The sequence below is a fragment of the Scylla paramamosain genome, chromosome 9 (genome assembly GCF_035594125.1).
Source record: "Scylla paramamosain isolate STU-SP2022 chromosome 9, ASM3559412v1, whole genome shotgun sequence".
In the NCBI taxonomy this organism is placed as follows: Eukaryota; Metazoa; Arthropoda; class Malacostraca; order Decapoda; family Portunidae; genus Scylla; species Scylla paramamosain.
This window is the reverse complement of record NC_087159.1, coordinates 14,993,155-15,004,590: the sequence shown is the minus strand read 5'-3', so window position 1 is coordinate 15,004,590 and position 11,436 is coordinate 14,993,155. Positions and strand designations below refer to the sequence as shown.

General features: G+C 37.7%; 1 protein-coding gene across 1 annotated transcript; it reads left to right on the top strand.

Moving 5' to 3' along the window:
• Positions 1-499: 499 nt before the first annotated feature.
• On the top strand, positions 500-9,230 carry LOC135103662 (protein FAM98B-like). Its single transcript, XM_064010220.1, has 8 exons — positions 500-593; positions 3,556-3,770; positions 5,531-5,685; positions 6,235-6,345; positions 7,350-7,529; positions 7,707-7,892; positions 8,104-8,197; positions 8,469-9,230. The coding sequence occupies exons 1-8, from the start codon at positions 556-558 to the stop codon at positions 8,933-8,935; spliced, it is 1,446 nt and encodes a 481-aa protein (XP_063866290.1). The 5' UTR covers positions 500-555; the 3' UTR covers positions 8,936-9,230.
• The last annotated feature ends 2,206 nt before the right edge of the window (positions 9,231-11,436 follow it).

Sequence of the window (11,436 nt, the reverse complement as noted above, 5' to 3'; positions counted from 1 at the left end):
ACCTACACACACCTAGCAGTAAGCAGTAATACCTGCACCCCTGCACAATATTCCTTAAATAGCGTTTTTTTTTTTTACAGGCCTTTATGTCTATAAAATTCTCTTGAATCAAATCAATTACAAGTTTAAGTGCACTGAAAATGTTTGAGAAGAAAGAAAAGTCTTTGTTTGAAAAAGCGTCAGTGTCCTGTCCCTACTCTTAGCATTGCACATTCATCTGCTTCCCTCATTCCACATCATTCACGTTATGCAAAACTTGATTCAAACAAATGCCTGAAAATCATAAACAGCATGATGCTCAGTGAATAGAATAACCTATATATACACCACATGTCAGTAACCATACCAAGATAGAGATTTCAACTTTTGTCATTCTATATCCCATGAAGCTTTGAATAAAAAAATAAGTATATATTAAATATTATATGCTATTTTATTAATAAATAGAGGCATAAATATAAAAAACAAGTATTTAGGCAAAGACCATACGTGAGTTGGAGATGGTGCGCGGCGTGTGTCAGCGCGGCACCACCGGGGAGGAGTGGAGGCGGCGGCATGGAGAACGATATTTTAGATTCCCTGGAGGACCTGGGGTGAGATATATCACAAATCATGACCGTAACCAAAGCCATATATAACCCGTAACTATTCGCCACTACACACCTTACCCCCAAACCTAACCTAGCTGCCCTAAGTGAATGGTATCTGCAATATTTACCAAGTCGGGAATTTTGCAGAAACCGTGGGTGGTAATGCCACTGAAGGCGATACATGTGTTCATATCAAAGTGCTCGTTTGTATCTTTCTTCTCAGGGATCATTGACACCTGTCGTTTGCAAGATGGTGTTCAGTACCCTGCCAGATGTGGCCGGGTGTGGCAACCTCATATTTTGTCAGCAAAAGGATGCAGACTCTCTCTCTCTCTCTCTCTCTCTCTCTCTCTCTCTCTCTCTCTCTCTCTCTCTCTCTCTCTCTCTCTCTCTCTCTCTCTCTCTCTCTCTCTCTCTCTCTCTCTCTCTCTCTCTCTCTCTCTCTCTCTCTCATATGAATTTATCATGACCAGAATAGTTCCCTCTAGACTTCCAGACTGTGACTAAATAATTGCGTGATTAATTTTTTTATCTTAAATTTGTTCATGTTTCTCTGATATTTCATGATTACTAGGTGAGGGGCTTTGACTTTCTTTTATTACAATAAAGATATGATAAGAGAGGCTATGATAAATTGAGACATGAAAGGTAGATTGTAATTGTTGGAGGAAAGGGTGAAGACTTTCCAGAAGAGCCTGAGGGTGATGCTTCCTGCGTCAGAACATATTTCTAGGTAAGACTGCAGTCTCATACAATAGTGTCATTCTCTTTATTTAACATAGAATGCAGAACAAGCTTAGGTTTTGGGGGGGAAAAGCTCCCTAACACAAAATAGAGGTGGGTCCTCCCATTGAGCACTCCCGAAGTCATGGCAGCTGTTGTAATCATCTAAGTCAATCTCATGATTGACTTAGATGATTACTTTAGTTTAGACTTTAGATTGACATATATTGAGCTAAGCACCAAACAGCACAAGCCTGAGACTAATAGACTGTATTCCTGAGTGGAATGTCTTTGTGGAGTAGTATTATGCTGATTAGAAGCTGCTAGCTGGGGTGTGACTGCTTGAGTGGAAGCAGAAGTGTGACCCCAATTGCTCCTTGCATGTAACTGACTCACCATATGTGAAGTAGTCATGACAACAGTTTTGTTCTGTGAGCCCAGATCTGTCTTGTCTGGATCCTCATTGGTTCATCCACTTGTTGAGATGGATTGTTATATTTGGATTGAGATTGTTACCAACCACCATAAATTACTCTGTTGGAATGATAGTTCCAACAATAAAGGATTTTTTTTAAAGTAAATCCTATCAAACATTAACATTTCCTATCTTCTAGTAGGGGAGAGAGGATTGCTTTGTTCCTTGGATCCCCCCACCCCTCAATTCAAACTAAATGTTGTGCATCAGTCACTTGTTTGTGTGAGTTGAAGTAACTGCTGGGATTCATTCTGCATGCAGATTGATGAGATTGTTTTCAAAATGTAACCAAATATTATAACCTTAATGGGGGAGGTCTTGCCTACCCTGGACTCTTCCTTGTACTACTGCTGTTAGTCATATGTATTAACTGACTGTGATGATCAGTATCATGCCTAAATGGCAGCTGTGGAGGCACTGATAGGATTATGCATATTAAGCTTTGAAAAATAATAAATGAAGATACTGTGGAAATTTGTTATTTGGTGGCTTGAATATTGGGATCAGATAATGCACTGAAACATTGAAGTCCTAACATTAATCTCAATTCATGAATCCTTCACACAAACCATAAAATATAATATGTGTTTGTTTACATTGGTAATACTAACAGTTTTCTATTTTTTTTCATTATCATTTATTTCAGATGTGTAAATTTTCAAAGTACCCTAAATATTAATAAGATCTAAGACATAGGGATGATTTCACTGATATACTGTATAGTAGTATGTATGTACTATATAGAAAACTGTGGAGGTATTGTAATTTTGAAGTAGGAATATGTTGTTTCTTTGAAGGATTTTCTATTTCAAGAAATTAGGCAGTGGAATTTTTTAGCCAGTCATGGCAAGGTAAGTTAAAAGGCTATTTAGTGTTCTTCATGGTGCACTGGCTAATGCACCTGGCTATAAATTGACAGGCCCTAGTTTTAATCCTCGTCTGGCCAGTTGGCACACACTTTGCCTAGTTGTTCACCCTTCTTTTGGGTTGGTCAATAAGTGGGTACCTCAAAAAACCTGGGAAAGCTAAACTGTGGAGACATAAATGTCACAGTGGCCCTGTGTTTCAGGATAAGGGATATCATCCACCATAAACTCAGAGGCCAGTGAGACATTGATGAGTGCTGAACCCATGTGGAGCAGTAGAATATGCTGTCTACCTTTACTTTTACCATGATGACTGGTTGATTGATACAATGTTAAATACCATTTGCACGTATGACTGCTTTTTCCACAATCAAACGAGATGTGACCACATTTATGAAAAGTTTATTGAGATTTATTTTCTGAGAAGTAGCCCCTCTTGGCCATTCTGATGAGATCATTAACCCAATTGTTTTTCTCATAGAGGACCCAGGGCTCTCCTTAATCCCTTCCACAATTAATCTAACCTAGCTAATCCCCTTTGTTGTTTTCTGTACTGAAAATTTAATAGATGTATTGGATTGTGCATGTACAGTTTAGCCAGCGGGTGGAATTGCTTTAGAACCATTTTGCTGTGACCAGCTAAATAACATCTTTGAAAAATTGAGGTATTTTTTTGTGCATTTTCCCAGATGGTATCACTGAAAGATCATGTCCAGATGGATAATCATCCTTACATCCAAATCACTTGCTGCGGGACACTTGATTCTAGGCTTAGATGATCTTTATTAAAGAGGATACCTTAAAGCTAATGAGAAATGGACTGGCTTTATGTGAATGCTGCTGTGAAAATGTATGCATTAATTGTTGAATGTAAACCATTGTCCTCCTTCAACCCTGACAGGTACACTGGGGAACTGAGTGAGGAGGCTGGACTGCGAAAGGCAGTAGATGGACAGGATGGGGGTGCAAAATGCCCTGGCTACACTGGTCTTGTTGCCTGGGTCACAGGGGAGCTACGGGTTTTAGCAAACCTTGAAGAAATGGTGAATGCCACCTCTGCCCCAGATGAACATTCCTCATTCCTCATGGAGGTGTCATCCTTCCTGAAGGAGTTGGGTGGGTTCTTTGGACTTTGTACATGATGGAATTTGTGATCCCCTGGAGTTTTAAAATGACATCCCTGACTGTCATGGAACAGCCTTAATTCTTTTCCTTTTATTCTTTTGTTTTGTATTTAAACATTTAGACCATTAGTGTATGGCAAATTTTTTTTTATTTTATTTTTTTTATAATTTAGCTATGTTAGGTTGTGCAATAAAAAAAAATTGTCTTAGGTGAAACTGTATTAAATGCTGCTTTTATTTACACTTCATAAAGTTTTTGTGTGGTGAGATTTTCTTAGTAATATGAGTGCATTGCTCTCTTTTATTAGCTATTTTAACCAGTGATTTTTTTACAGAATTATATTCATAATGGAACTAGGATTGTGTGTCTGCATATTGTCCACTTTATATTCTTGTTAGTTATTGGGAACCGACAGGGTTAGTACTGACCATTTTGATACCCTATGCACAACAGCTTTGTGGTGCCATCCCCTACCCCCTCCCACACCTCACCTGCTGCCACCAAAAGACAACTCAATATTTGCCAATGCTTTTTATTTTATTTACAGACACAAGGAAACAATTAAACAACTTTTAAAACAGACATTAAATATAACATTATAATATTGAATAAACAAATAAATATAAAACACCATCACCTTCATAAAAAGCTATAAGAAATAGCAGAACAATTGACTTTGCAACAGAAACAACATGCATTAAATAGAATAAATAAAAAATAATACTGAATAAACAATTAAATATAAAACACCATCAACATTAAAAAAATACTCACACCCATACACCCACAGACAGACTGTGTTTATTATATAAGATTGTCATCACAAATATTGGCCTACCTACAAGTGATGCATGGACATCATCTCATTGTCTCTTCTTTCACTTTTCAACCTTAGATTCTTGTTGCCTTTTTGATGCCATGTCCAAGTAACGTTTTCTATCAAACTGAAATTTAAGGCACATACAAACACTGGCAGATAGGGGTGAGGGGCACCACAGTGATTAGAGTAGGGGCCATAAAAGACCAATTTAATAATTTTTTCAGTCAGATTTGTTAGTTTTGTATTACTTAAATCTGTTGTTATAGTTCATATATTTTATTTTAAATATATAGCCATTACAATTATGGTGATTTTTTAGCTTTTATTTTTTTTGGTGCCCCCTCCAGCAGTTTGAGGCACATACAAACAGAACAGACCACTGGCAGATAGGATGAGGGGACACCACAGTGATTGGAGAGACGGTTGTATATAGGATAAATTTTATAATTTTCTCGGTCAGGTTTGTTAGTTTTGTATTGCTTAAATTATTATTATAGTTCATATGTTTTATTTTGAACAAAGCCATTATGATCATTATGATTATGTTGATTTTTTTTTATATATATATATATATATATATATTTATTTATTTATTTATTTATTTATTTATTTATTTATTTATTTTATTTTATTTTATTTATTTTTTTTTTTTTTGCTCCCTCCGGCACTTGGTGCCCTATGCACAGTGCATGATGTGCGTTATGGTAGCACTGGCTCTGGGAACTGAGTTTGATAGTAATGCACTTCCTTGCATGTTTAGTAGACTTGTTTGATACATTGTACTATGGAGGGTCCATGATAGGCAAACTTAGTACAGTGTGGGTTTAAAACCATAATGATATTAATACATTAGCCTTAAGTGGTTCAGTGTTTGTCACATGATCAGCTGTTTTTTTGTGGAGTTTTATAATTGTTTTACTTCACTTTCCAGGGTGTCCCCACTCCCAGCTGACTGAGGGAGCCGTGAGCCAACGTTTGTCCACCACTCAGGACAGGCTTCTCCTACTAGACTTCCTGTTAGGGGAGTTGATGGCTGCTCGCATGATCTCATCAGCCAAACCAGATTCATCCATGACAGTAGAAATGGTAGGATCACCTGCCTGCTAAAGCTGAGACATGTTATTGAAATCATTCATATCTGTTCAATCTTCATAGCTGATCCCCATAAAGTGAGGGCAGAAGTACTTTCTGTTCTTTGTCAGGAGCCAAGGAACTAAGAGAGTGCTTTGAATGAGAAAATTGTGTGCCTTGTCTTGTCTGCACCTCTTTTTGAGGGAGATACCCTTGGTATATGTATGTATGTAATCTCTGGTGCAATACTTTACCACTTTAATGTTCTGCTTCAAGTATCCCTGAATTATTTTATGTGCATCAAATTAATTTCATCAATACTACAGAAATCAGTTATGGTATAATGGTATAACACCATATACTTCAAAACTATTGAATACTGTCAGATTGACCTTTGTTTTCCTAGGCCTGAAGAGGTTTAGGCCTCCCTACAAACAACCTGAATAAAGGTTTCAACGTATACTTATCAACTCAACAGTACCATTAATCAAAACTGAAATGTGTATAAAATTTACATGTGTGTCATGTGTGGCACATAGGTGAGCAGCACATTATGCTTTGCAGCGTGAGAGTGAACAGGCAAAGGACCTCAAGGCCATGCTGGTCACCCTTGGCTTTCCCAAACCTCCAGCCAACATCACCCCACAGCAATTGTTTAACAAGGTGGAGCAGAAGGTAAGGCTTACTTAGTAGCCCTGGAGGCACCAACCAAATACACTCATTATTTTTTTGACTAGATATAATGGAATTAATTTCTGAACCATGATATCAAACTCTAGTATCTTTTCTTATACTGAATGGGGATTCTTAATGTAAATTGTTATACACAACCCTGTCTAAGTCAGAGCCAAATATCTCAGATATCAGGTAAGTCAGACACTTCCATGTCCTCAGATAAGTGTCAGACATCTCGGATTATCAACCAAAATGTACAGGGGAAGTTGGATAGACACCCGATATCTCAAATTGTTCTCCAAGATATGGGGGAAGTTGGACATTCAAATAGACATCTAATATATTATTCTACTGTAGAGCATCACATAATGTGTCATTCTGAGTTATTCAAATGAAGGAATAGAAGAAAATAACCACTGACTGAAATGACCTTTGTTTTTAACACAATTACAAGAACAGAAGAAACTGCAGTGAGGTGCATGGTGCCATTGAAAGAGAGAAATGTGGGGGATACTGTAACACAGTCAATGCTGCCAGTGCTTAAGAAAAATTTTTCAAGGTGCACACTAGAAAAGATGAATGGTACATATTTAAATATTAATTATTAAATACATACTTTAAATATCAAATATTAACTTTTTTCCACTATAGAGTGCATAATACATGACAACTTGGTGTTTACAATAGTATGTGCACTGGAAACACTACCCACTCTCTGTACACCCTTTGTCCTGCTGCATCACACACAACTGGTGTTTCTGCCTAACTCCTAAAGTGTTTGCTGGTCTTCACAATGGCTTCTAATACTATATCTAGTTTTCCCTTATAACTTGGATTTTCAAATATCTTAGATTGGCATCACCCCTCCCCCCAAAGCCATTAATCTGTCTTAGGTGTGGTTTACTATACTGCTTTAATGCCCAACATCAGCAGGGAGGAACATGCAAGGTAATGCCAGATACTGGTAAGGTTAGGTATGTATAAGAAATATGTTTTGTTCTTAGGTACGTGATGTAAAGAGCAAGGCCCCACCAGCTCTGATTGGCAAGCCTCTCTTCACTGGAGACCTGTCAGACAAGCAGTGGGCCCAGCTGGGACAGATGCAGAGTGAGATGCACAATGAGTATCGCATGCGTCGCCAAATGATGATCAAACGTCTAGATGTAACAGTGCAGTCATTCCAGGTCTGTAAATAGAGTCAATTGATTACTATCTAGGTCAAGTTTTCAAGTGAATTTTTCTTCTATACAGTCAAAATAAGATTATCAACATAAACATTGGGATGATATTTAATGAATAAGAAATCTCAATGGAACTTCATCCAAGGTATGTGTAACTGAGGCAGCACACGTTTGTTGCAGTGGTCTGATAAAGCTAAGAGCCGAGAAGATGATCTGACAAAGGCCTTCAGGACTCGCCGGGATCAGATGACTGAGGAGCCATCAGTGAGTGTTGGGGATATGCTGGCAGCTCGGGAGGATCTGGCAGTGCTGGAGAAGACAAGCAATGCCAGTGTACGGAAGCAAACCAAGAGTGCCCTCAACAAGGTGGGTGTAGATTGAGGAGGATAGGAGACTGAAAAGTACATACTGAGAGAACAAAAAGTTCATTGTAGGCAGATTTTAAAGGAGGGGACCTAAGTTCACTTTTCATATTGCAGTAGCATTGCCATATATTTTCACCCATTCAGGGAAGGGACTAAACCTCACATTTGTCAATGACAGATTACTTCAGTGTATGTTGAAATACTCTCTGCAGATCATTATTGGAAGAGTGCCTGATCGAGGAGGCCGTGCCAATGAACTGGAACCACCACCCCCTGAAATGCCCTCATGGACTCAACGCTCAGGAGGCAAGTTTCTCTGATTAATTCTATGTACTAGTTGTTGTATAGATGAAGGTCATAGATACAGGAGTTAAAGTGTAGCAAATAGTTAATAATGTGATTTATGGTATTCATAGTAGATGACTCATTATTTAGTTTCATAAAAAAATAAGAAGGCATTAAAACAAGGCATTGGTGTATTATTTAATATGTTTTGAAGTTTTCTAGATTTAAAGTTTTATCAATCAGTTTGTTCATTGTTCATCAAGACTAATGAAATACTCTTGTCTTCCAACAGGTGGTGGTGGTGGTGGAGGTGGCCGTGGTGGTGGCCGAGGTGGTGGTGGTGGTGGTGGTTTCTCCAGTGGTGGTGACCGTGTGCAGGGAGGATGGAACCAGGGAGGTGGTGGAGGAGGCTATGGTGGTGGAGGTGGAGGTGGCTATGGAGGAGGTGGAGGCAGTGGTGGTTATGGTGGTGGTGGTGGTGGTTATGGTGGTGGTGGCAGTTATGGTGGTGGTGGTGGTGGCGGCGGCGGCAGCTATGGTGGTGGTGGTGGTTATGGCGGTGGTGGTGGTGGTTATGGTGGTGGTGGTGGTGGTGGTGGTGGGTATGGTGGAGGAGGAGGTTATGGTGGTAGTGGTGGTGGAAGGGGCTATCAAGGAGGAGGTGGGGGCTACAGGGGAGGAGGAGGAGGAGGAGGCTATGACAATCGGGGAGGGTACAGAGGGGGTAGAGGCAGAGGCAGAGGAAGAGATAGATATTAGATATTTAGGATACCAAATATGTAAGCTAACCTCAGCAGTTCCTGGCAGTTTGGCTTTTATGTACTACATCTTCATAAATTGTATACCTACCCTTTGTATGCTGGGTCCTCCTGTTATCCTCCCATGATATCATGCTACACTCATACATATATTATTTTCTTCCTGACCTGCAGGGAAAAAAATGTTTGCATGGGCATTGCAATTAACTGCATATGAGTTCTCTGCCATTTCCCCTAATAGCACTTGTTTCTTAACCCTCAGGTATGCCAAAATTAATAAAGTATAGCCAATTAATAAACATGGTTAAGTTTTCTTACCATTTATATAAACTATATCAGTTTAGATGTTGTTATTACCATATATTTATTCCATGTTCATATCTTCCAAATAAGTAGTTGTAAATAATCTGGTCCATCAGTGGGACATTACCTTCCTTCCCACTCAAAGATGAATGTATCCATCAAGACTACTAACATGTCAGTATGAATTAAACTCCTTCACCCCCAAGATCTCATAAATGAAAGTATTGTACCAGCTGGTGGTGTGTTCAACTGTTAGAAACCATGGGCAGCATGTGATAATTTCTAGGGAGTCAGTAACAAGAAAAGTATATTAAATAACGATTCATTGGATAATATATATATATATATATATATATATATATATATATATATATATATATATATATATATATATATATATATATATATATTTTTTTTTTTTTTATTTATTTTTTTTCAGTGTTCATTTAGAGTAGACAGCAGTGCTGAAGACAATATGAAGCTATCTTGTATCCTCTATGTTGCAAAATGCAGTTCAGTGGCCTGTTGCCCAGAGGATACAAAAAATACCAGGTAAATGAAAATGAGCCACTCGAGAATTTAAATGAAGGCAACATGAATTCACTAATGCCTTTGCTGGAAAAAAAAAAATAATATATATATATATATATATATATATATATATATATATATATATATATATATATATATATATATATATATATATATATATATATATATATATATATATATATATATATATATATATATGGGACTCACCCAATCTCCAGAAAATATCAGTAACATCTGACAATAAGAAAAGCTAAAAGTAAGACTCCAAATGTTCTCATTCAGTAACTGTCAGAGAGAGAGAGAGAATAATTGCAGAGTATTTTTTCGTTTATTTTTTACAAAGCACACACACAGTTTATATAATTACGATATTAGACTTCAAGATCTTGTTATATTGTTACAGTACGCACTGAAAGATTGTAAAAAATGCCATTCAGTGCTCTCTCTCTCTCTCTCTCTCTCTCTCTCTCTCTCTCTCTCTCTCTCTCTCTCTCTCTCTCTCTCGTTTATCTGCTTGACGGCAAGGAATTCCGATAACGTGGAAAGCGCAGTCGCTGAAATAGCAATAACCAAATGATCTGGTAGCTTCGATCCTGACTACCCACAGGATACCTGTTCATCTGTTGTATATAACATGTTAGACAGACCACTGAAAAACGACTAAAAAAATAACTAGAACATATTCAGAACGTTTTAAGTCGCAATCAAAGAAGTTGGTTGAGGGAGAGGGGAGCTATAAGCACCGAAGGAAATGAAGCGGAAGATACGTGGATAGAAGGATGACGAAAGATGAATAGATTGTGAAAAGACGAGGAGAAAGGAGTTGTGAAACGAAAGCCGGGAGAGAGAGGCTGTGGATAAAGGGAGGCTGTGGAAGGAAGATGAAGAAAGGTGTGGAAAACAAATGAAGAATTTGGGTGTAAGAGGAAGAAGTAAGTGGACTGAGCGAAAAGACGGAAGATCTTATAGGAAAATAAAGAGTAAAGGTGAAGCAACTCATTATAAAGAGAGATCATCAACAAAACAACAATAAAGTTACCGCCCAGATAATGAGCAACCACATATGACTGAGAAATTGAGGTTGTGTAATCATCGACATAAACACGATGGTACATAATGTGATCTGCTTTAGAAAGGTTAGAAGTTGACGACTCGATCCCCAACATCGGCAATCAATGTGCAGCAATAGAGATCCCACGCGCTAGACTGTACCTGTGTCTTTGCTTGATACTGGAGCTTTGATAGATAAAAGTAATGAAGGAGGAGATAGTAAAAAATAATTAGTGGTACGATATGATGAAAGAAGATCAAAAGGAACGATACTTTGCCACGGCTACGCATACAGAGAACAAACAAGCGGGGTTCTGATTAGTCTCAGTGGTAATATATATATATATATATATATATATATATATATATATATATATATATATATATATATATATATTACTGCCATAATTTTCTACGTGTGCTAGTAGTAAATGACTTCATTTTTCAAATAATAGATCTTTAAAAAGATCGTTCTCCACCTTGAACTTTTCTTTTTTATATAAGAACCTATGAAATGTATACACATATTCCTAAAAGCAATAAATTTTCGGTAATAGGGTATTTCTGTATTTCCTCGAGGTTTGATATGCATGGGAA